Below are 22,134 nucleotides of genomic sequence, written 5' to 3' on the forward strand. Positions count from 1 at the left end.
TGCAGATCTGCTTCAACACCTCACCCCCTTTGCCCCCTTTGCCCCCCTTGTTAGATCAACCTCCAATCTCGAATGCATGCAACAATCCAATTTCAAAACTCAACCAGCACTCAGTCCTCAAAAACCCTCAACCTCGAGCAGCTTTCGTCGACTCCGCTGTCTCTCTCTCTCTCTCACAATCTCTCTCTCTCGCTCTTCCGACACGAATACACACACACAACAAAATGTCCCACCACGCTGTCACAAACCCAGCAGCGCTACGGCAGCAGCAGCAGCAGCAACAGCGGGCCAAGCAGCAGCAGCAGCAACGAGACCAACTGACCTCGTTCGCTGCACTGTCCCCGTCGCACCAATCCGTGCCGCCGAACGGATCGCTCTCGTCATCGGTGAGCATCCTTGACGCATCATCGTCATCCTCCGCCTTGTCGTCATCTTCGGTCTCGCTGGGGTACACACGAAGCGGCGCTGCTGCTGGGTCGTCGTCCAATCTGCTGTCCTCGTCCCTCCAGGGCGTCACGGCGCCTGCTTCTGCTGCTTCTTCGACGTTGGCATCGTCGACGAGTTCTGGCTCGGTCGTCACATCCAGTAACAACGCATCCGAGCCGGATGGCGCGTCGTCGTCGTCGTCGGCGTCCTCTCATCCTTCAACGACAACAACTAGTACTACTTCAGAGCCAGGTCTAACACCCCAAGGCGCCACGAGCATGGCTTCTGGTGGCACAAGTACTGGTCTGTCTCGAAGTGCAAGTACGGCGTCGACTGCATCCGCGTTGCGCAGACGCCCGAGCCAGAGCGGACTTGTCAAGCCCGCGACCGCGCTCCAGGTCGACCAGTTGCTCGCCAACCGTCGCCTCTCGGTCGCCTTGTCCATGGAAGCTGGCAATGCGGCGGGCCTGATTGACGAGGAGAGCGACGGAGGCGCGGATATCGACACCCCCGACGAGCCCGCTGACAACGAGGACGATGATTACCAATCTACCATTCCCTCCCTGTCACAACAAGGCGGGGCGGCGGCCGGCGGGGCGTTCGATACATCCAAGCCCATGGTCTCGTCTGGTACCAGCACCGCCCAAGACCAGTCACAGTCCGGCGGCGGCAGATCGCGCTCTACCGCTGGGAGCGTGTCCGCGTCCGCGTCCTTTTCGTCGAGTCGCGCCGGCTCAACTCAATCGCTGCAAGGGAGCCACCACAGCATCGACCGAGCCGAGTCGTTCGGCGGCAGCTCCAACATGCCAGAGAACACGACCGAGCCACCAACGCGCACCCTTGCTGTGGTGCTCAAGCAAATCCGACATTTTGGCGACAGCGAGTATCGGAAAAAGTACTGGATGCCCGACGTCAACTGCAAGCAATGCTACGACTGCAGCGGCCAGTTCACCGCCTTCCGACGTCGCCATCATTGCCGCATCTGTGGCCAAATCTTTTGTTGGAAGTGCTGCTCGAAAACCATCTCGGGCGCTCGGTTTGGCGCGCGGGGCGATCTGCGGACGTGCAACTATTGCTACGGTGTCGTAGAAAGCTACACGCAGCATGTCAACGTTGGAGCTGGTCTGTTGGCAGCAGGCGACGAGCCTTCCTCTTCCAGCTCAACGCTGCCGACCCACGCCGACCCGCCGCACAGACACTTGAGCACGCCCGAACCTTCACTCATCCCTTCGACGAGTGGTGCTTCGCCGATGCCTTCTGGCGCACCTCGTGGGCTCTATCCCTCCGCCAGCAACTCTAGCCTGGCCAATGCGGGCAGCGCTGGCTCCGGACCGCACATTGCGCCCTCTCTCGATTCGTCGTCGCCAAACCCCCTGGCACAGTCCTCCGCTTCCGCACTGGGGTCAAAGTCGCGCCCGCCCACCCGTCTATTCTCACAGCCCAAGACCACGTCCGCTCGCGTGCCCGAGCACGGCAAGTACAACATCGTAATGACCATCCTCTTGTCGATTGCGGCAAAGGAATCGTCGCTTGACATCCGGGACCATCGGCATCGGCTGCGCAACTATCCCGACACGTTTGTCGCGAGTGAACTTGTTGATTGGCTGGTGTCGAACGGCCATGCAACCAATCGAAGTGAGGCCACCCATCTGTGCCAGGCCATGATTGACGCACAAGGTATTGAGAATGCCGTCATTTCGGAAGACCCAGTCTTTCGCGACGAGTACCAGCTCTTTCGAATTGCCCCTCGCATCCACCAGGAAGTGCGCGGCGAAGCGGTTGACAAGCAGCGCAGCAGCAACACTGCCACGTACCTCGCCCAAAATCGCCACACTGCGACGCCCCTCTCAGACTCTGACGACGGCTCGAGTAATCCCAGCGGCGACGATAGCAGCGATGAGGAGACCGACATTGGCAAGTCGGATGCCCGTGCGTCCTTGTCCATCATGAAGGCGCCCTCGTTCAGCAAAAAGCGCCGCCCCAGCACGTCCACTGGCGATAGCACTGCCGCTGGATCAAACCTGATGCGCCGAGCGTCCTCCAACGAGCAGCTGGGCAAGCGCTCGGGCTCGGGCTCGGGCGACTATGAGGGCTCACCCGCACTCGTTACCTTCTTCTCGGCCACATCTGCTGCAGGGTCAACGCGGACGCGCAGCAACTCGTCTCGTCGAAAAGTCACCTCTCCCGACCAAGGCTATGCGAGTGACGAGGATGCGGGTCCGTCTTGGTTCCAGCAAATCTCGCGGGGTCTGCACGACGCACCAAACACGCCTTCCAAACCCTCAGAGTCCCCTGTCGAAGCACAGCCTGAACGAGCTGAATCCGCCACGCCTTTGCTCGATCGCTTGTCTCGCGGAGACTATTCTGGAACCCACACTCCTCCGTTGTCTCCAGACAAAACTTCGGGCACCACTACGGGCGATGTGTCGCCCAACACAACGTCGCGATCCTTCTCGCAATCTGCTGTTCCGGTTACACTGGCACCAGTGCCGCTTGCAACGGCGGCGGCGTCATCTTTGTCGACTGGGCCCACCCAGTTTGCCTCCCCGCAAACTCGCAGCAACAAAATTGCAGAGCTTCGCCCCGTCATTCGTGATACCTTCCAGTTCAACTCGAACGAGGCATACGAAGAATTTATCCGAGACTCATTTGCAGCAGCGGCCTCCGCCTTGGCCAATGCCTCCGCTTCGTCTCGACAGGGCGCTCGCTCGGCCCCGGTGCGGATTGTGGTCGAGCGCGGCGCTCAAAAGAAGCTGCGCACGGAAGGCCAGCAGCACCTGACAAAGCTGCTGCGCCAACTGCTGGATTCGGCCGGCGTTGACATGTCATGGAGTGATGTTATCATGCCGCTGGTGCACTGCGCTTGTGAAACCATCAAGCCGGATGTTCGCCACGGAGATCGCATGGACGTGACGTACTATGTCAAAATCAAAAAGGTCTCTGGCGGCTCTCAGCACATGAGCTCGTACATTCCAGGTTGGGTGTGCACCAAGACCGTTGCCCACAAGCGCATGCGCACGTCGATCGCCAATCCGCGTATTTTGATGCTCGGCTTTGCGCTAGAGTATCAGCGCGTAGCAAACCAATTTGTCTCGTTCGATCCGCTGCTCCTTCAAGAGCGCGACTACCTCAAAATCCTCGTCGCCAAAATTATCGCTCTCAAGCCAGACCTGGTCCTGGTCGAGAAGAGCATCTCGCGCATCGCCCAGGAAATGCTGCTGGATGCTGAAATTGCCTTTGCACTCAACATCAAGCCGCATGTCATGTCGCTGATTGCCCGGTGCACGAATGCCGAGGTCCTCAGCTCGGTGGACAAACTCAACTTTGACCCAAAGCTCGGCACCTGCGCGCGCTTCTACCTAACAAAGTTTGAAGACCACGGCGATCTTGATGCTTCGCCAAAGACGCTCATGTTTTTCGAGGGAACGTCCACGCGTTTGGGCTGCACGCTGATTTTGCGCGGCGCCTCCATTGCTATTCTGAGCAAAATCAAGCGCATCCTCAACCTGATGCTGTTCCTCACGTGCAACTTGAACCTTGAAACCGAGTTTCTTCTCGATGAATGCGCCACCGTCTCTCTCCACACCAAAAAGCAAAACTCGTTCGCGTCGGCATCGCTCTCCTTGCCTTCTTCGATCGCGACCGCCAGCAGTGCTGGCACCTCGATGGACGACGCCATTTCTGTACTGAGTGCAGGATCGACCAACGAACTGCTCTCTTTGTCCGCCCCATTGAATGTGTACAACATTGGCTCGCCAGCTTTGCAGTCCAGTGGCAACCGCACACCTGAGGTTGACCAGTCCCAGACCCAGTCCTTCAACGAGCTTCCTGCGGTCGTCGGGGAAAGTGACGAAGTCAAGCCGCTGGCCGCCTCTTCGTTGCTGGCACCATTCGCACAGCAACGGGCTCGACAAAGCAGCATCTCGCAACTCGCGGGCTCCATTACTCTTCCACGGGAGCTGTTGGACATGTTTGCCCAAACCATCTTGAGCGGGTCGGCAGGCGTCCACCCGCCGCTTCCGTTCATTTTCACTCCAGCCGGCTTGGCCAGCGAGCTTCGTCATTTCATTCACGTCAATCCGTTTTGGTCGCGGTTCTTTGAGACGTTTGCCAACACGCCTGCCGCGTCCGCCATCATCTTCCCGCCGCTGCCCGCACCTCCGTCGCTTCAGGCGCTGCGCACCGCACTGCAGCCCAACCGCGAAATCATCAAGGCTGTCCGCAAGGGCAAACGCAAGATGCGTGTTGGAGTCATGAAAAACCTTCCGACCAACTCGCCCGCACTTTCTGACGGACAGCGACAGATTCTGCACCAGCAACAGCAGTACGACTCGATTTTCCGGCGCCAACAGCGCTACGACTGCCTGTCGCCGTACAACCACCAGGAAATCCGTGTTCTCTACTGGAACTATTGTCTGTCGTCCAGCTCGCTGTGCCGTGCTCCCGATGTCGTTTCGATCAAGTTTTATGGCGAAAACGACCTCACTCTCGGCCAGTTTTTGCAAGACCACTGCTTCCGCCCCAGCCGACCCAACCAATCGGCTTACAAGTGTGAAAGCCCCGAGTGCACATCTCCCATGGTCAACCACATTCGGTCGTATGCTCACGACTCGAGCAAGCTGACCGTCTCGATGCTCGCCTTCAACCTGATTGCGTCAGACCTGCAGTCGCAAATCCAGCAGCTCTTGAATCACTGCGGGTCACGCGAAGGCATTTTCACCTGGAGCTGGTGCAAGCAATGCCGCCGCCTGGGCGCTCCAGTTGTGCCCCTGTCGAAAGAGTCGTGGCGCCTGTCATTTGGCAAGTTTCTCGAGCTTCTCTTTTACGCGCACAAGTATCGCGTCAAACCCCATCACGACTCTGCCTTCAATGTGGGTTCGATGGGTCCCGCCGCCGCTGCAGCCGACAGTGGCAACCCAGGTGTGACTTGCACGCACTCGCTCCACCGGGACCACGTCCGCTACTTTGGCTTTAAGCATCTGGTGGTGTACTTTGATCTCCAAACCTTGCAAATGCCGGAAGTCTCCTTGCCTCCAGGGTCCATCTCCATCCCAGCGCACTTTGAGCTTGATTGGCAGAACGAGCTCACCATTGTCGACGTCGAGTGCGACAAGATCTTTGCCGTCATCCAAGACCGACTGCGCCATTTCAACTACGAAACGATTGAGCCAGCCCTCATGGAAGACTGTCGAGCTGAGGTGGATGCGCTTCGTACTCGCTGCGATGTTGAGCTGGTAAAGACTCACGAAACACATGAATTTCTGGTTGTTTGTGCTCTTGTCAGTAGCTTTGGGGGGGGGGGCGTTGAATTTCTGCCATGTCGTCTCACACCTCTCCATTCCTCTTCCTTCCCCGACCCCCTCTTGGCCAATCGACCTTACTTTTGGTCACAACAGGAGGCTTTCAGACAAAGCATGACAGTCGCGCGTGACCAAGTTCGCGAGCTGACCACGCTGGGGACGCCAAGCCTTGCAGACGTTATCACGGCTACTCGCCTTGTGAATGCCGGCAAAACCAGCTTGTGTGCGTTGACTGCAAGCAAGAACGCTTCCATTCAAGAAATTCTGCACAAGTACTCGAGCGAGAAGCACAAGAAGGCACTCGGCAGCAACAACTCTGCGGGTTCAAGCGTTGTTCCTGCCACTCCGGGTCACACGGCTCCAACCCTCGGAGTGGGTAGTCTGGCCGTCGTCGCCTATCCATCGACGCTTGGGCTGGCATCGACTCCTTCCAACGCGTTCGGGCTGACCATGTCGGGCGCGGCGGCTGGTTCTGCTTCGCTGGTGCTGGCAACTCCAAACTCGGTACCGCCAAAGGATCAGCAGGATTCCAACGTTGACCTGGATGCCATTCTCGAGAGTGATACCTTTGACGAGACAGACGATCGCGAGCCGCAGGATGAAGGGGCGGAGGTTGCTTCCTCAAGACGCGCGGGTGTCAATTGGAAATCTACTGGGATTGAGCATGCGCTGTTTGAAGCAGCCTCTGTTGCGATCGACTCCAAGGATAAGCACGTCGCCGGGTCAAAGGCCCGGGACGGGCAGCTGCATCATCCCCGGCCCTTGTTGGCAGCTCCAGCGCTTGGTTTCAACAGCAAACCGCCACTGCTTCCTTCCACTTCAGCAGCTGCAATCGCGCCAGGCGAAGCGACGGCAACCGCAGTCGACGAAGCGTCGCTTGCAAAAGTTGGCAGCACAGAGGATGTTTCCGTGAACATGCTTGACGGCTTGCTCGATCCGACTCTCCTCGTTCCCGGCAGCGCCCTCCTGCCCATTATGAGCTCCACGATTAGCGGCGTCTCACCCGGGCTCGAGAGTGCTCAACCGGCTTCCCCTGCTACAGCCTTTGGCACCGGACCGCCTTCGCTGAGTGCGAGCCAAGTGTTTGCTGCCAACTCTGGAGCCCGCTTGACCCTTGCCGACCGTCGTGGATTGCTGCTCAAGTTCCTGTTGAGCCACCAAACGCTTTCCATCGACAGAATTGCCATGCCGTTTTCTTCCAGCGAGCATGCGCTGCTCTACCCAACTCAGGCCTCGCCGTACATTGTGTACGAGGACGAGCCGTCTTCGGTGATTGCCTTTACACTCTGCTCTCGCGAGTACATTCAGCGTCTCACCGAGCGCCGTCAGTTCTTGGCGCTGGGCACCACCGGCTCTGGCAAACCCGTCCGCGTGGCGCGCCCGTCCCAAGGCGTCGAGGACTTGGCTCCCAACGTGTTTGGTGCCACCAGCAACGTAAGCTCCCCTTACCCAAGCGAGGCAGAGCCGAGCTTTGTCGCAGTACAGGCTCCAACCAGCTCGTCATCGACCGCTCCGCCCCCGGGAATGAATGCTGGCGATGTTGGCTCCGCACCCGTCGATTCTGCAACACCCGATTCCGAGCTGCCTCACATTATTCACCAGTTCTCGGACATGACTGCCAAGTTTTATTGCAAAGTTTTCTTTGCTGCCGAATTCTCAAAGCTGCGCACACAAATTGTCAGTGGCGGCGATGCAGAGTTTGTGCAGTCAATCTCGCGCTGCAAGTCCTGGCTAGCGACTGGCGGCAAAAGCGGATCGAGCTTTTCAAAATCGCGCGATGAGCGTTACGTGATCAAGCAGATGACGCGGCTGGAAGCCCAGTCGTTCATGTCCTTTGCCCCGCATTACTTTGATGCTTTGGAGCGTGCTCAGCAACAGAAGGTCTGTACTTTGACGTTTTGCAGTTGTCGACCGATGTCCTTTGTTTGGTCTAACTGGGTGTTGCTACTTTTTGTCGTGTGACTCGTGTTGACGCAGCGCCCGACGCTTTTGGCAAAGATTCTCGGCGTTTATCGCATTGGCTACAAGAATCACGAAACTGGTCGCACGCTGAAGCAGGATTTGCTGGTGATGGAGAACTTGTTCTATGGTCGCAAAATTACAAAGGTACAGCCCTCTCATGTTTCTACGAATGCGGCTTGTAGCCTTTGGCTCTGCAATAGCAGCAGCGGCAACAACAGCAGCAGCGAGTTGAGATTCAGTCATGTGAGTGTATTTATTGACCTTTTCTTTTCCTGACAGGCGTTCGACTTGAAAGGCTCCGTGCGAAGCCGTTACGTCCAGGCTACAGGCAATGATTCCGAGGTGTTGATGGACGAAAACTTTTTGGAGAGTAGGTTCATTCATGTTGCAGTTCTGTGTTATTTTCATGAGTAACTCCGCCGCCGCCCCCCCCCCGGCTCACCCTCACCCTGTCTTCGCTGACACACACACAGTCACCTACGCCAACCCTCTGCTGCTTCGAGCCCATAGCAAGGGTGTCTTGATGCGTGCCATATCGAACGACACCCAATTCCTCTGTGACTGGAACGTGATGGACTACTCGCTGCTTGTAGGCGTCGACGAGACCAACAACCAGCTCGTGGCTGGTATTATTGGTAACGTTGCAGCTGTGTGATTCTCGTGTTTTTTTTGCTTCACTTTGCTTGGGCACTCACCGAGTTGATCTGTCGCTTGCTCTCGGGGAAATCTTTTTAGACTACATTCGCACCTTCACCTGGGACAAGAAACTTGAAATGTGGGTCAAGAGTACTGGCATTCTCGGTGGCTCCGGCAAGGCCCCTACCGTCCAATCTCCTGAGATTTACAGGAATCGTTTCCGCGATGCCATTGAAAAGTACTTCCAACTCGTTCCAGAAAAGTGGACACCCTTCTGCTTGTACCAAGACTAGCCCAAGAATAGCTCTCTGCTTGGACCGTCGTGCTGTGTAGGATGGACTTTGTTGTATCACAATTGTAAATTCGATTTATTTTCTATTGGTTTGTAGAATTGGCAAACTACGTGTCGAGGATAGTACCTGTAAAATCCACATCCTCAACGGTAGGACCTGATAGCTTTGAATACATGGGTTCAGCAAACACCCCGCCAAACGGATCGGTTGCCAAAGTGTTGGAGAAGCTGCTCGCTTGTGCACGTTGCCGCCGAGTGCTCTCAAAAGCTCTCTTGCGCTCTCGTCGGACATCATACCAGGTGCGTATTGTTTTTGTCCCGAGACCCTCGGTCGTTGCGTCGTGATTTGGATCAACCACCACGAAAATAGCCACGCCATCGTGTGACGAATACACTCTTCTCGGCTGACGCGTCCGTTGGCACCAAAATCGTCGCTGCAGCGGAGCCGCACGCGAGCAATCCGAAACACCGCGAACGGACATGAACGAAGAGCAGGGCTGTCCACGGTCGTGGCACAAGGAAATCCGCTCGGGCGAGATGGCGAGCAGCTCGGCCGCCACTCCGACCAACTGATAGAGCAATACATTCGAGTCGCAACACAACGAGACGAGAAGAGGGTGGTCGTTGAAAGGATCTTCTGGCAGCTGCAAATCCACCTGCACGATGCGCGCGCGGCACGCCAAGAATTCGCTGACAGAATTCACGCGTGGGAGCCGCTTCACGAGAATGGCAGGGTGCGAGGTGGTGTCGAGGTAAAAGTCGCGAGCTAGGCTCAAAACTGCGGGATTGGGCAACAGGTCGGACTCGGAGGAGCGTGAATCCAAGAGTTGCTGGGAAAACAAGGGCAAGGACGAATCAAAGATGGCCTTGCCGACGCGTCTGGCAGGCGGCGGTCGAGGAAGCCGACGCAACCGAGTCGGTGTTGCGAGATGCAACTCGGAGGCCGATTGCTCAAAATAGAGCACATCGCCAGAGGTTAAATCGAGCTCGCGCAGATACACTGCGCCTTCCAAGACGGATTCTGTTCGCGAAGGGTCTGAGCTGGACGTGGTGTACATGACGAGGTCTGCGTCCGCTGCAAGCCCAGCTCGCTCTCGGACAAACTGCTTCAACGTGTCAATCCGAGTGCCGTGGGTAGAGACGAGCATGCTTCCGAGGTTCCACAGCTTTTGCAGTTCACGATCAAAGTATCGGGCAAAGACCAGAGAGGACGCGTCCACGGAAAGACTCTGCTCTGCCCGATTGAACAAGCCCATCGCCGCCTCAAAGTTGTCGTCGTCATCGCCGTCGGAACGCTCCGCCACAAGGCCGGCCGAAAAGCGAGCAAAGGTCGAGCGTGCACTGGCAGCGCGAGCCAGTTCCTCGGCTGGCTGGCTGCGGCGAAAGTAGACAACAAAATCAAAGGTGTGGGCGTTTGCGGAGGACGGCGATGCTGGAGTCCACAAAGAGCGTGTCTGGAGTTGTGCAATGAGGTGGTGGCGCAAGCCTGTGACGTTTGTATGCATCACGTAGGAATGGGATTGAGTACCGCACAGCGTCGCCAGGTCCTGAATCACGCACGTTTGGATGTGGTGCGGGGAGAGCAGCATGCGAGGATGGAAGAGTAGCTCTTGGCTGCCCGAGTCTGGAAAGCAAAGCCACAACTCTTGTTCTTCGCGACTGATTGCGTGGCGATGGGCAATTACAGAGCACAAGGCCGACAATGTGTCGTCCCCGGCCAGTTCGTAGCAAGGCAGAATAATGGCGTCAAACAGGCCAAACCCGCAATGCCTCTCAATGTCCTCATCCGTAACAACCGCGCACCGATAAGTTGGACTGGAGCGCGCGGCCCAGTTCAGGGTGGTGTCAGAAGTGAAGGGCTCTGCCATGCCTTCATCCACAAGGGTCACATCCACTTGAACAGGCCTTGGCAAAGTACTCGTTGAACCAGAGCCCGATTGCTCAGGGACAGGTAGTGCCATCCAAAAATCGCGAGATGGGTGTCCCGGGCTGGCGAACGAGGCATAGCGCCACTCCTGAACCTTTGGAGCATCGGGCCTGGAAATCGTGATGATGAGTTTGATTGGACGAATCCATGCCACCTATGGACATGAAAGCAGAGGGGGGGGGGTTAAGTGGAGCGGCGTTGCTGCATGAGCGGACGGCAACAAAGAAGCAAGACTCAAACCCAGATGCATATCACACCAAGCTTGAACTCAAAAAAAAAAAAAAAAAAAAACCAAAAAAAAAATCCAACTCAAACTCCGACTCAAAAAGTTCAACCTGCTGCACACCCTGACTTCAAAAACCACAAAAAGTCCTCACCTCTGGAGAAAGCGTCGGCGTGACAACCACTTTCACGCTTTCGTTGTCGGCGGCTGCTTGCTGGCAAAGCTGGATGTTCCATCCGCTCGATCGCGTGTGTCGGAGCTGGGATTGCACTGTCCGGGGTGCATCGCGATTGTAGGGAGCATAAATCTCAAAGTGAGCCGTTGCACGGCAAGCTTTCTGAATGCCGTCGGCCCACATGCTTTTCACATTGTTGTTGTACAATGCAACGTGACTCTCGAAGGTCGCGTGCAGCGAAGGAGCGCGAAAGATGGGCCACTTGTTCAGGACAACAACCCGCCAAATCGAAGGGTCTTCTGAAACTCTCTTCCATGCTCGACAAACCGCGGCAATCCGGCGGAGGTCGGCCACGGATGGCAACAAGAACTGGAAAATGTGCAGCAGAATCTCGTCTGGCAGGCACGTCACGTCTGTCGCAACGGATGATGCAGCCTCACCGCCCAATACCCTTTGAGACACACTGGCAGCATCCAGGCTGTCATGGGCAAAACGAATCAGAGGAGGCTGTGCAAAAGTCGCCCGAACCATTTCGATCGGGTAGTGGTGCAGCGTATACTGGTCGACATCCACATCCAGCGCCGGTGACAAGTGAAACGGCTGCTCCGACGCAGCAAACTTTTCGCTTTGGAGCTCGAGGAGTGCGAATGCTTTGCCATAGAATCTCAGCGCTGGGAAGGCTCGGTGCAGAATAGCTGGCAGCGGCACCACACTCGAGGGATGCAAGATTGGCACCACATCTGCTCTATCCGTGTACTGGACACGGTCGTGCATGGTCGTCCGCCAGACTGACCGCTCTGCAAGCCTGTACAGCTGTGTGATCAGCGCCAGCCTGGGTTGCAGCATTGCCTCGAGAATGGCAATCTCGGCCGCGTCCGCCTCGTCCTGGGCAGCCGCCGCCAGCACGACCGATTCATCGCTTTCACCTCGAATCCAATCCAGCTGCGCGACCGCTTGAGCGAGTTTGCCTGCGCGGGTGACGAGCGTCGTGGCAACGGTCGCAACGCGCACGCCGACATTGCCGACAACCACCGCGACGCCTGCCGCGATCGACGGAGCTGTGAATAGCGATCGCACCGCGGTACGCATCCAGTGCCTGTGGCGACGGCGGAGGCTGCGTCTTCTTCGGCGGCGGTGACTGCGCTCATCGTGATGATCTTCGAGACTTGGCGCGTCATCACGGCTCGGGGCGTCATCGACCGTCGAGCGAGCTCGGTACAGCGCGGCCTGATCTGGTGGCAATGCATTGAAGCCAATGTGCGCAAACCCAGGCGCAAGGTTGATGGGCGCCGCAGCAGCAGCAGCAGCAGCGTTCAGAGCTGGTTGCGACGCCATCTCAGAATGACAACAGCGCTAAATAAGGGAACAAGCTTGTTTGCCACGCCCAAAAGGTGAGAAAAACAAAAAAAATCACACAAACAATAATTAGAGGACTGAGAAAGAAACAAAACAAAAACACTGAGCAACGAGAGGTTTGACTAAAAGCTGAAGAATGAATGTAAAGTTCTGAGCCTCAAAAGTATTCCTGTATTCGGTTCTGTATTCGCAAAAAAGTTACTGCAAATCGGTCATGGCGGCATCCATCACATCTTGCATGAAGGCGGGATCGGTGGGATTGTCAACAGGTGCAGTGAGCGCCGCGTTGAATGTGGCCGAGTTGTCGGGACCACGCCAGGGCTCGCGCCACATGCGCCGCGGCAAGGGAGGGCAATGAGACGTGGGAATGTTGATCAAGTGGTAGTTGACCATGTGCAGCGTGAGCTGACAGCGCTTGTCGGTGGACAAACCGGTGCCCCAGGCACGGCGCGCAGCTGGCGTGCTGCCATGCTGACGCTGCTCCTCGGCGAGCCAGCCGTTGCACTCAATCTCATTCGGGTGAAGGGATTGCTGCAACTCACTGCAAGCCTCCAAGCTGTCGCACTCAAACAGGTACCGGTCGAGGGTAGGCACATGGATGAGCCCTGGGTAGCGCTTTAGCAAGATGGCCTTGAGAAGGTGGTTGCCGCGGTTGGACGCCAGTGTCGGGGCGCGTCGGTTGCACATCATCTCATCGTCGGCCCTCCGATAGAGCAGAATAGGGCCGTCATAATTGCACGCCTGCTGGGCAACTTGAATGTGCAAGTATTGCCGAACTGTTGAACGTGTGAGGGAGTCTGTTCCGCACGATTCGCAAGCATCAAGTCAGATCTATTGGCACCCGTAGCCACGCCCTCGCGCCCCAAACGTTCAAAACAAAAACCTACCAAGCATTGGTGGCATGTGGTACGGCGCAAGCTCGGCCATGTCATCGAAGGACGCGTCAATGATCACGCCGCGAATTCCCGGATGCTGGCTTGCTGCATGCGAGGCGGTCATGCCACCGATCGACCAGCCATAGAACAGAATATTCTGCGGCGCAAACCCGAGCTTGTCGAGGGCGAACTGCATGACGACGTCGATGGCCTGCGGCAGATTGAAGCCAGGAAAAACAAAAGAAGAAAAAAGAAGAAGAAAAAGGCACAAAAAAAAAGCACAAAAAAAAAAAAAAGCAATGAGCGATGAGCAATTGCAATCAAAGACGAGGTGGGTCCACACAAGATCCAGTCCTACATTCTTTTCGGCAGATGGATATGGCATGCCGGTACTAGCGCCGTAGCCGGGGTGATTCCAGCCAAGAACCGAGTAGCCCAGCTGCTGAGCAGTGTCGGAAACGCCCATTTCGTAGAACGAGCCATTTCCCTCGCATGCAATGACCTACTCGACAACCAGCAGCGGAATCGAAGCGGAGAGTCAGAGCGCATGTAAAGACAACTTCCTCACATCCCCCCCTTACCACCACAACATACCAGGACGCTTCCATTCTGAGTGCTTGCTGGGCGGCGGTCGAGGAAAATCGTGTCAATGGCGTTGCCGTCGGCAGCCAGCAGCTTGTTGCGACGGCCATTTTCTGTTGTGATGAGGCGCTGACAATAGAGCCAAGCAAGGTGAATCAAAATGAGCACAAAGTGACAGGAACAGGGACAGATGCAAAACGAAGAAAAAGTCTCATTTCTTACATTGCGTCCTTCACACAACATTTGACCAACCATCGCCTTAAACGGCGCAGTGGTTCCGGGGTACATGGCACGAATGCCAATGCTTGTTGCTACCATGTAGTGGACAAACAGCCTCGGGTTGAAAATCATGGCCAAAGTGCTACAATCATTGCAGTGAGAATTGAAAGTGAGGGTATGGCAATTTTGTTTTGCAATTTGCAGTGGCATATCTCTAGCACTCACAACTTGGGCACACCGGTATGCCGAACATGGGCGACCTTGGCCTTTGACTCGTCAGCAGAAGTCACATATTCATAGTCCGCTGCACGCGTGGACCAGTCGTAGTCGAACGTGTCAAGGGCAGCCTGTGTGTGCCAGAGCGTCATAGTGGCAGAGGAGCGTGAGTTTGTACACCGACACTCGGTAGTACTATGCAACATAAGAAAACGATCGCTAGCTGTTGAACTCACGCGAGTGGCAGAAGTCAACGGCTTCTCGGTCTGAGCCTTGCGAAATACGCTCATGAATTCGCGGTAGACCGGGTTGGAATAGCGTCCCAGGCCACGGAAGACCAACGCAAGGACGTATGCGGCAACTGTCAATGCCATCGTCGTGGCTGAAATCGGCAAGAGCGACAAAAGCGCGACAAGTCAGTGTTTCAAAAGTTGCGGCATCCGTAAGCTTCCGAAACAGTCCCTCCGTGCTCGCTTGATGTCTTGGCAACTTACTTGGCAAGTTGTACAGCTCTTGCGTCCAATCGGCGCCATGCACGAGCACTATATTGTGCAACAGAACACCCAATAATATCGGGAACATTCAGCCTCAGATGCATTCGCAAGCTGCACTATTTCAACTCCAAACTCACCATCCCATGTAATCGAGATGCTTCGATAGATCACCATTGGCCTCAGCACAAACGAGAGTATGCCATACTGTGTTGCAGCCCAAATCAAAGTAAGTTTTAAATCTGTCCATGCAAAGCCTCGATGCCTTACAGCGCTGGACAGGTTCACCGACACGCGCTCGAGTCCATTGTTCTTGTAGAGTGGCTGTCGACCATAAAAACCAAGTCAATGTTCCAGTTGTGCATATTGCAAGTCAGTCACAGCTTTTGTCTCAGCTTCTCCGCGCGCTCATTGTTTGGGTTTGTTCGTGTTGATCTCAATCCCCGCGCGCTTGCTTGCAATAGAATGGTTGCCCTGCAGTCACTCTTTGCCACATCTTCACAAGCAGCCATCGCACCGCACAGCGACGGGACCACCGACGAGGAAGCGAATGTAGTGCAATCTCCTTTTGTCATCGCTTGCCGTCTCGTCGAGTTCGTCGCATCCCAGCAGCGTACTTGCCATGTTTGCAGTGAGTGTCAACGTGGTTTTTGGAGGGGGTTGGATTACAGAGGGGCGGTTGTAGCGGCTGAAGAGCGCAGGACCACGAGCGCAGGCTACAAAGGTCGCCATTCAGAATCGCAGTTGAAAGGAAGGAGGAGTGATGGCCTTCTGCAATTGGGAAACGATGATAGATGTGCGAGGAAAACTATGGTCATGAACTGACAGAAGAACCATGGGAAACAAAAAGGAGAGGTGGACAACAACAACAACCTGAGTTTATATCGAACAAAAAAAAAACATAAGCACAGACTACACAAGGACAAACCAGCATCTGCCACTTTCACAAGGTGGTGTAGTTTGTTGTTGTTTGAGTAAACTTGTCGAACAGGAGGGCAAACGACAGAAAACGAAGAGGGATGAGAACGGAAATATTTCGGGTTCACTTTTTGTTGTTTTTTTGGTCAACCATCCCTGAACGTGTGTCTTTTACTGGACGTAGCAGCCGCCAGGTCCGGGTGGGCCAGTGCGGGCCTGGGCGTTCTCAACGGGGGCAGCAGGGACGCCACGGAGGTTGAGCAGGCAGCGGAAGTTGAGCAGGCGCGGCTCAAACAGGTTGGTCGAGTTCACCTGGCGATCAGACCAGAGACGCTCGGCAGCAGCGGCAGCACGGGGCCAAACAGTGTTGAAAATGTCCGAGGTGTCGACAGTCTCGCCCCACATGCAGACTTCGCCGCCGAGAACAAGCTTTTGCTGGTTGGGGTCGTCAATGCCTTCGTGCGGCTCGTTGAGGTAGAACTGTTGCCAAGTGGTGCCGAGGTGGTCAAGGTACCAAACGTCCTGGTTGGAAAGAATGCCGCGGTAGCCGGCAGCAACGACCTGGGCAAGTGTGTCGTGGTTGAGCCAGATGTGGACGATGGTGTCGTTGTCGAGCGACGAGCCAAAGTGCAGGAAGACCTCCTCCCAGTTGACGGGGTTGCGGCCGCGCTTGATGGCCATCGAGTGGACAGTCTCGATAAAGTACATGTAGGCGTCGTCGGTGGTGTAGTTCTTCGAGTTCATCCAGTTGACAATGCGAGGGGTCTGGGTCCAGCAGGTAGGGTCGACCTCATCACCACCAAAGTGGATCATGTCGTCGGGGAAGAGACCAGCGTAGCGAGAGTTGCCAGAGGTCTCGCTCAGAAGACCATCAATGACCTGGAAGGTGAGGGGGCTCGAGGGGTCGAGGGGCTCGAGGCACGAAGGGCTGGGGCAGATGCCGGGGTAGCCAGTGCACCACGAGGCAGCGTGGCCGGGGCCGTCAAACTCGGGCATGACGCGAATGCCAAAGAGCTTGGCGTACTCGACAATCTCCATCACATCCTCCTGGGTGTAGCGCTCGTTCAGCGAGAAGGTGCCGTCCCACAGATCGGGGTAGGTGCGCGACTCGAAGGGGAAGGACTGGGTGTCAACAATGTGCCAGTGGAAGACGTTCAGCTTGGCAAAGGACATGGACTCGATGACAGCCTTGAGCGTCGGGACGGGCTCAAAGTGGCGCGAGGTGTCGACGAGCAGGCCGCGGTGCGAGAAGCGAGGAGCATCCTCAATGTTCCAGGGAGCGTGGGCAACCTCGTAGACGTGGTCGACGGGGTTGAACATGACAATCTGGGAGAAGGTCTCGAGGCCGCGGAGGGCGCCGTAAACGTTGCGCGAGCGGAGGATGGCCGGGCCGCCCTGAGCGGGGATGATGAGCTCGTAGCTCTCGTCAATGCCATACTGGAGCGTGTCGTCGTTGGACTCGACGGTGACATCGAGGCCGGTAATCAGGGGAGCCCAGGTCTTGCCGCGCGCCTCGGCGTGCTGGAAGATGATTGAGCGGTAGCGGTTGAAGCCCTCGCCGAGAATGAACGACTGGGTCTTGGTGGTGAAGGCAAAGCTCTGCGAGTCAATGTACACGGTCGAGTTGCCGTACTGCCAGCGGCGCGGCAGCGGCACAATGTACGGCTGGCCAGCGGCGTCGGCGCTCGGCAGGGCAGCGAGGGCAACCACAGCGGCCACCAGCAGCGCAACGGCGGATGCGGATCGCATTGGGGGAGATCTGCACAGTGGAGAGAGAGAGTGAGGGAGAGTGAGGGAGACAGTGAGGGAGAGAGTGAGAGGGTGACCAAGCCAATTACAAGACAGTGAGTAAATTGCTATGAACCAAATCCCTATCAAAGTCAAGGCTAGTCGATGACAAAACTCGTAACAACTCGTCTCAAAACACGTTGTTTTGCTTTTTTTTTTTTTTTTTTTTGCGACGCAAATGCCAATGGCGGACTGTGGATCACTTCCTCCTCCTCCTCCTCCGATTCCCTCGCGCGCGGCCCATCCGTGCATGTGTGTGTTTGAATCATTCGAATGCACACACAACGCAACGCAACGCAACGCAACACAATGACAGACGAACAATGGAGGAAAAAAAAAAGAAGGAAAAAAAAAAAAAAAAAGCAAAGAGCGGCACATTTTTTTTTTTTTTTTTGTTGGGGGTCATCTTTTGGTTTTTGAATGGATGGAACGAAGAAGAACAAGTTTGCGTGTTGCGTTGCGTTGTGTTGCGTATTGAAAGAGCGATGCTTGGCAACGAGCGGAAGATCGCACGACGAGAGGAAGAAAGAAAGAAAGAAAGAAAGAAAGAAAGAAGAAGAAAGAGCGAAAGGAAAAAAAGAAAAAGGACCTGTGACACGGCTTCTGCAACGACGAAGTGAACGACGAGGGAGAGGGTTGAGTTAGAGCGAGAATGAGTGAGTGAGAGAGAAGAGAGAGAAGAGAGAGAAGGAGAGAAGGAGAGAAAGAGAAGAGAGAGAGAGAAGAGAGAAGGAGAGAGAAGGTGGATCAAAAACGCAGTTGACGGAAAACAACAAACAAACAGAAAAACTATGGAACGTACAGAAAAAAAAAGAAGAAAAAAGAAGAGGGACTGAGAAAGGCAAACTCAGAAAAAGTGGGGTGGAAAAAGAACGGAGGAAGATAAGAAAACAAAAAAACAAGGGGGCGGGGGCGGGGGAAAGATGGCGGTAAGGCGAGCGCTAGAGAATACAAACAGAGAAGCAATTCTGATATTGGATGTGATACTTTTGACACAAATGTTTATGTTGTTGGACTGAACGACCGAGGTGGACCAGTCACCGACCAGCGAGTCATTGCCGGTCGAAGATGTTGCTGAAGAACTTTCAGTGTATTCGTCAAAAGAGGGTGCGTTGCAAAGATTGCCATCAGAAGTACCCGATGTAAAGCGATTCAAATCGCACGTCGCCGACAGAATCGTTGCGTAGAATTTGAGCTTGCCAACCCTCACGCATTTCTCGGAGGAAAGGATGACTGGCTGGCAGGAGTGTCGCAACGTCGAGGTTCGAGGTAGCGAAAGTCGGGTGCACCGCACATTTGTATCGAACCTTACCGCGTTCATCGTGGACAGTCAAACGGAAAACACACTCATCGACGTCGTGTGGACGCTCCTCCCAGTCACGAAATACTTGAATTGTCTTCACGCGGATGGAGTTTCCTTGAGACGGTTTGATTTTAACGGGATCAATGTAGTCTCGTTGGATTTTCCAAGCGCCGTGCCAGTAGCACGCCTTGTCCATGATGACCTCGGCAATCTCAATCGGAAGTGTCGGAAGAGATGCGGGCTCATCCTCCAGCTCCACCCCGCTGGTCAGCATGCGGAGCACTTCTTGGATGTCCTCAGCACTCGCCAATCGGGGAAGCAAGGAGAACGCAAGAGGGTTGATCTGCCTGTGGATTCTGTGCAACAAACAAGCGAGGTAGAAGATCGGTCGGTCAGTATGGTGGGAGGAACATCATGGCAGTGATTGGCAAGAACAAAAAACTTACAAAAGCTGAAATCCGCTTTTGCCTTTGCATGCCTCCTTGAGCGCTTGAGAACCAAGCTTGCCAATGCAATTAGACATTAGACTGTCGCACAACAGGTGAGCAGGGATGACAACGTGCCTGAACCAGGCTCAATGTTCGAGACAAGCAACGCGCACAGCAACTCACTCGATTGTAGTCAGTTTCGTGTTCACCTTGAGGGCCTCAGCAATCGCCTTTGCTCCAGCATCACCAAACTGATTGTCAGCAAGACTGTCCATCCATCAGTGAGTCATTCTGGCCGCCTCTCTCTTGAAGTCACCACTCAAATGCTTCAAACAAAAAAAAAAAAAAAAAAAAAAAAAGGAAAGGCCACCAAACCAAAAATGACAATGCGACGAAGAAAATACCCCCCCAAAGAGAAAAAAAACAGCAAAGCAGCTTCTGAGATGCATGGCTTGCAAAACAAATAAAAAATAAATACAAATAAACGGCCAAGAAAATTTGAAAATTTGAAAAAAAAAACAAAAAAAAAAACACAAACAAAAAAAGACTAGATCGAGACTTACAAGAGAAAAGTCAACTTCTTGTTCACCTTCAGTGCTTCTGCGATCGACTGCGCTCCAGCATCGCCAATCTGATTCTCCGAGAGCCTGTCCATCCCCTCCGTCAGTGAGCACTCTTCCGAATCACCCACTCACAAGCATCAGTCAAAATGAGATGCCGTACTGGAGAAAATTCAGCCTCGTGTTCACTTTGAGCGCCTCAGCAAGAGCCTGCGCTCCAACGTCGCCAATCTGGTTCTTGTTCAGCCTGTCCATCTCCTCCCATGAATGAGTCATTCTCTTGAAGTGTCACTCAGTCAAAGTGATATGCCTTACTCTAGCGTAGTCAGCTTCGTGTTCACTTTGAGTGCCTCAGCAATCGCCTGCGCCTCAGCGTCGCCAATCCAAGAAAAGTCCAGACTTTTCCCATTTTGTCGTCGTCAGCACACACACACACACTGCCATGCCTTTCCAATCAACTTGACTTTCACTTACTAGTGCTGTCCCTTCGCATTCTTGACTCTGTCATGAACCATGCGCTGCCTCTCAGTCATGCTCTGATACGACAGCATTTTGGACAAAACAGTTTGAAAAAAAAGACTGCCATTCTTGTTTATTATTTTTTTTTTATTTGTTGATTCTCAATCCAACAATCCTCTCGTCCATGACGCTGGGATCGGACACGGCTGCTGCTGCTGCTGCTGCTGCCTCAAATTCATCCGCATCGACGCCTGGCCGCGAGCGCGCACTCGCGACACTGCTCATCCATGCAGACGCTGGCATTGCCGCTGCGGACGGCGCTGAAATTGCGCCGGCGATCAGCGTGAGCACGACATTTCGCCGTGATCAGAGCCCGCACGTCTACTCGCGCATGTCGCAGCCCACACGCGACCGCGCCGAGGCCGTCCTGGGTGCGCTCGAGCATGGCCACGCAGTCCTCTACAGCACGGGGCTCGCTGCCATCCACGCCGCGTTCGTCTTCTACAACCCAAAGCGGATTCTCATCGACGGAGGTTACTTTGGCACTGTGGCCGTCGCCAAGCTCATCGGATCCAAGTTCGGAACGGTTGGTCACATGAATGGCGGATGGCGCCATTCCATCCCTCCTTAAAATTAAAATTCAAACTATCGTGGTTTTGGCTGGGGCCTTCTGACTTTCTTTGTCTGTCATTGTCAACAGAGAATCGAAAGCCTCAAGTCGGCAACCATTCAAGCAGGCGACCTCGTCTGGCTCGAAACACCCAAAAACCCGTGCTGCGACATTCAAGGTATGCATTGGGTGCACTGAATTTTTTTAAGTTTGTTTGGTGCGTTTCTGAACAGTCCGGTGATTTGTCCCATTTTTCGCAGATGTCGCTGAATTTGCCAAGCGTGCGCATGCCGTTGGTGCAATTGTAGTTGCCGATGCCACGTTCGCACCTCCGCCGCTGCAGTATTGCTTGGATCTCGGTAGGTGCACTGGCACTGCATTAGCATGCATATTGGATTTGTTTCTATATCTTAATTTGCCGTCTTCCTTCTCACATTGTTTGTTTTTCTTGTGGTAGGCGCTGATATGGTGATGCACGCAACAACCAAGTACCTTGGTGGCCACAGCGATCTGCTTGGTGGAGCCCTAGTCGTTCGCGATCGTGCAACGCAAGAAAAGGTGCGAACTCGAACTTTAAATTGTCCCAACGTACAGTGTTGCGCTCTCTGTTGCCTCACCTCGACGCGTGTCTTTGTCATTCAGTTGTTGAATGAGCGCAGCATTTCAGGCGCCGTCCCCGGCTCGCTGGAAACTTGGCTGCTCCTTCGCAGTTTGCGGTGAGTTTCAACAAGCAATCTCGAGAGTCTGGTTGTCTTGAACTTTTTGCCTCACACCTTTTGCATTTCAATCAACATCCAGCACGCTCGAGTTGCGAGTCACTCGACAGAGTCAATCAGCAGCCATTTTGGCCGCTTGGTTTGCCAGCGGACGTGCTCCCTTCGTTAAGCGTGTCTGGCATCCATCTCTCCCAACTCACCCGCTTCATGATGTCGCCGTCAAGCAAATGAAGGGTTCGTTCGGCGGCGTGCTCTCAATCGAGGTCAGTTTACTTCCACATGGTTCTCTTCCAATCCATTGCCTCGACTCATTCTGCTGCTTTTCGTTGTGGTGGTGCGCAGCTGGATACCGAGCATCGTGCCGTGAAGCTGCCCGACCGACTTCGGCTCTTTGCCGACGCAACCTCTCTCGGAGGAGTGGAATCCCTGATCGAGTGGCGCTATCGTGTGGACCAGACCATCTCTCCCTGCTTGCTTCGCGTTTCGGTTGGTTTGGAGGATCCACAGGATTTGATTGCCGACATGGAGGCTGGTCTGGCTTCGTTGGCTGACGTAACTGGACCAGCGTCAAAGCTTTGAACGCCATCATGCATTTTGTTTGAGATTTTTTTTGTTTGTTTCTCATTGTCCATGTTTAATAAAATTCCGACACAATCAAACCGCTGTTCAAAC

At 54.7% G+C, this 22,134-nt stretch overlaps 6 protein-coding genes across 6 annotated transcripts; 2 read left to right on the forward strand and 4 right to left on the reverse strand.

The window, feature by feature from the left end:
* Positions 1-120: 120 nt before the first annotated feature.
* Positions 121-8,735, forward strand: CAOG_04676 (phosphatidylinositol-3-phosphate/phosphatidylinos itol 5-kinase). The gene is made up of 6 exons (XM_004347373.2): positions 121-5,660; positions 5,823-7,607; positions 7,704-7,832; positions 7,968-8,058; positions 8,162-8,323; positions 8,424-8,735. The coding sequence occupies exons 1-6, from the start codon at positions 225-227 to the stop codon at positions 8,615-8,617; spliced, it is 7,797 nt and encodes a 2,598-aa protein (XP_004347423.1). The 5' UTR covers positions 121-224; the 3' UTR covers positions 8,618-8,735.
* Positions 8,672-12,362, reverse strand: CAOG_04677 (hypothetical protein). Its single transcript, XM_004347374.2, has 2 exons — positions 10,921-12,362; positions 8,672-10,697 (listed from the first exon to the last, which is right to left on the reverse strand). Exons 1-2 carry the CDS (start codon positions 12,274-12,276, stop codon positions 8,724-8,726), a joined length of 3,330 nt encoding a protein of 1,109 aa, XP_004347424.1. The 5' UTR covers positions 12,277-12,362; the 3' UTR covers positions 8,672-8,723.
* Positions 12,363-12,495: 133 nt separating this feature from the next.
* On the reverse strand, positions 12,496-15,304 carry CAOG_04678 (HLA-B associated transcript 5; the record flags this gene model as incomplete). Its single annotated transcript, XM_004347375.1, has 11 exons — positions 12,496-13,094; positions 13,185-13,383; positions 13,531-13,674; positions 13,767-13,883; positions 13,977-14,115; positions 14,199-14,320; positions 14,426-14,571; positions 14,684-14,731; positions 14,821-14,887; positions 14,951-15,004; positions 15,203-15,304. The coding sequence occupies 11 exons, from the start codon at positions 15,302-15,304 to the stop codon at positions 12,496-12,498; spliced, it is 1,737 nt and encodes a 578-aa protein (XP_004347425.1).
* Positions 15,305-15,542: 238 nt separating this feature from the next.
* Positions 15,543-18,227, reverse strand: CAOG_04679 (beta-hexosaminidase subunit beta). The gene is made up of 2 exons (XM_004347376.2): positions 18,189-18,227; positions 15,543-17,357 (listed from the first exon to the last, which is right to left on the reverse strand). Exon 2 carries the CDS (start codon positions 17,345-17,347, stop codon positions 15,770-15,772), a length of 1,578 nt encoding a protein of 525 aa, XP_004347426.1. The 5' UTR covers positions 17,348-17,357; positions 18,189-18,227; the 3' UTR covers positions 15,543-15,769.
* Positions 18,228-18,417: 190 nt separating this feature from the next.
* CAOG_04680 (hypothetical protein) lies at positions 18,418-20,230 on the reverse strand (the record flags this gene model as incomplete). The annotated part of the gene is made up of 7 exons (XM_004347377.2): positions 18,418-19,045; positions 19,136-19,216; positions 19,301-19,384; positions 19,681-19,764; positions 19,841-19,924; positions 19,993-20,076; positions 20,152-20,230. Coding segments are annotated over 7 exons (1,028 nt in total), but the record flags the coding sequence as incomplete, so codon positions are not given.
* A 26-nt stretch (positions 20,231-20,256) lies between these two features.
* Positions 20,257-22,112, forward strand: CAOG_04681 (cystathionine beta-lyase). The gene is made up of 7 exons (XM_004347378.2): positions 20,257-20,722; positions 20,837-20,924; positions 21,007-21,105; positions 21,204-21,304; positions 21,389-21,462; positions 21,545-21,725; positions 21,805-22,112. The coding sequence occupies exons 1-7, from the start codon at positions 20,321-20,323 to the stop codon at positions 22,039-22,041; spliced, it is 1,182 nt and encodes a 393-aa protein (XP_004347428.1). The 5' UTR covers positions 20,257-20,320; the 3' UTR covers positions 22,042-22,112.
* Positions 22,113-22,134: the final 22 nt, after the last annotated feature.

The sequence above is a fragment of the Capsaspora owczarzaki genome (assembly GCF_000151315.2).
Source record: "Capsaspora owczarzaki ATCC 30864 unplaced genomic scaffold supercont2.7, whole genome shotgun sequence".
Taxonomy (NCBI): domain Eukaryota; class Filasterea; order Ministeriida; family Capsasporidae; genus Capsaspora; species Capsaspora owczarzaki.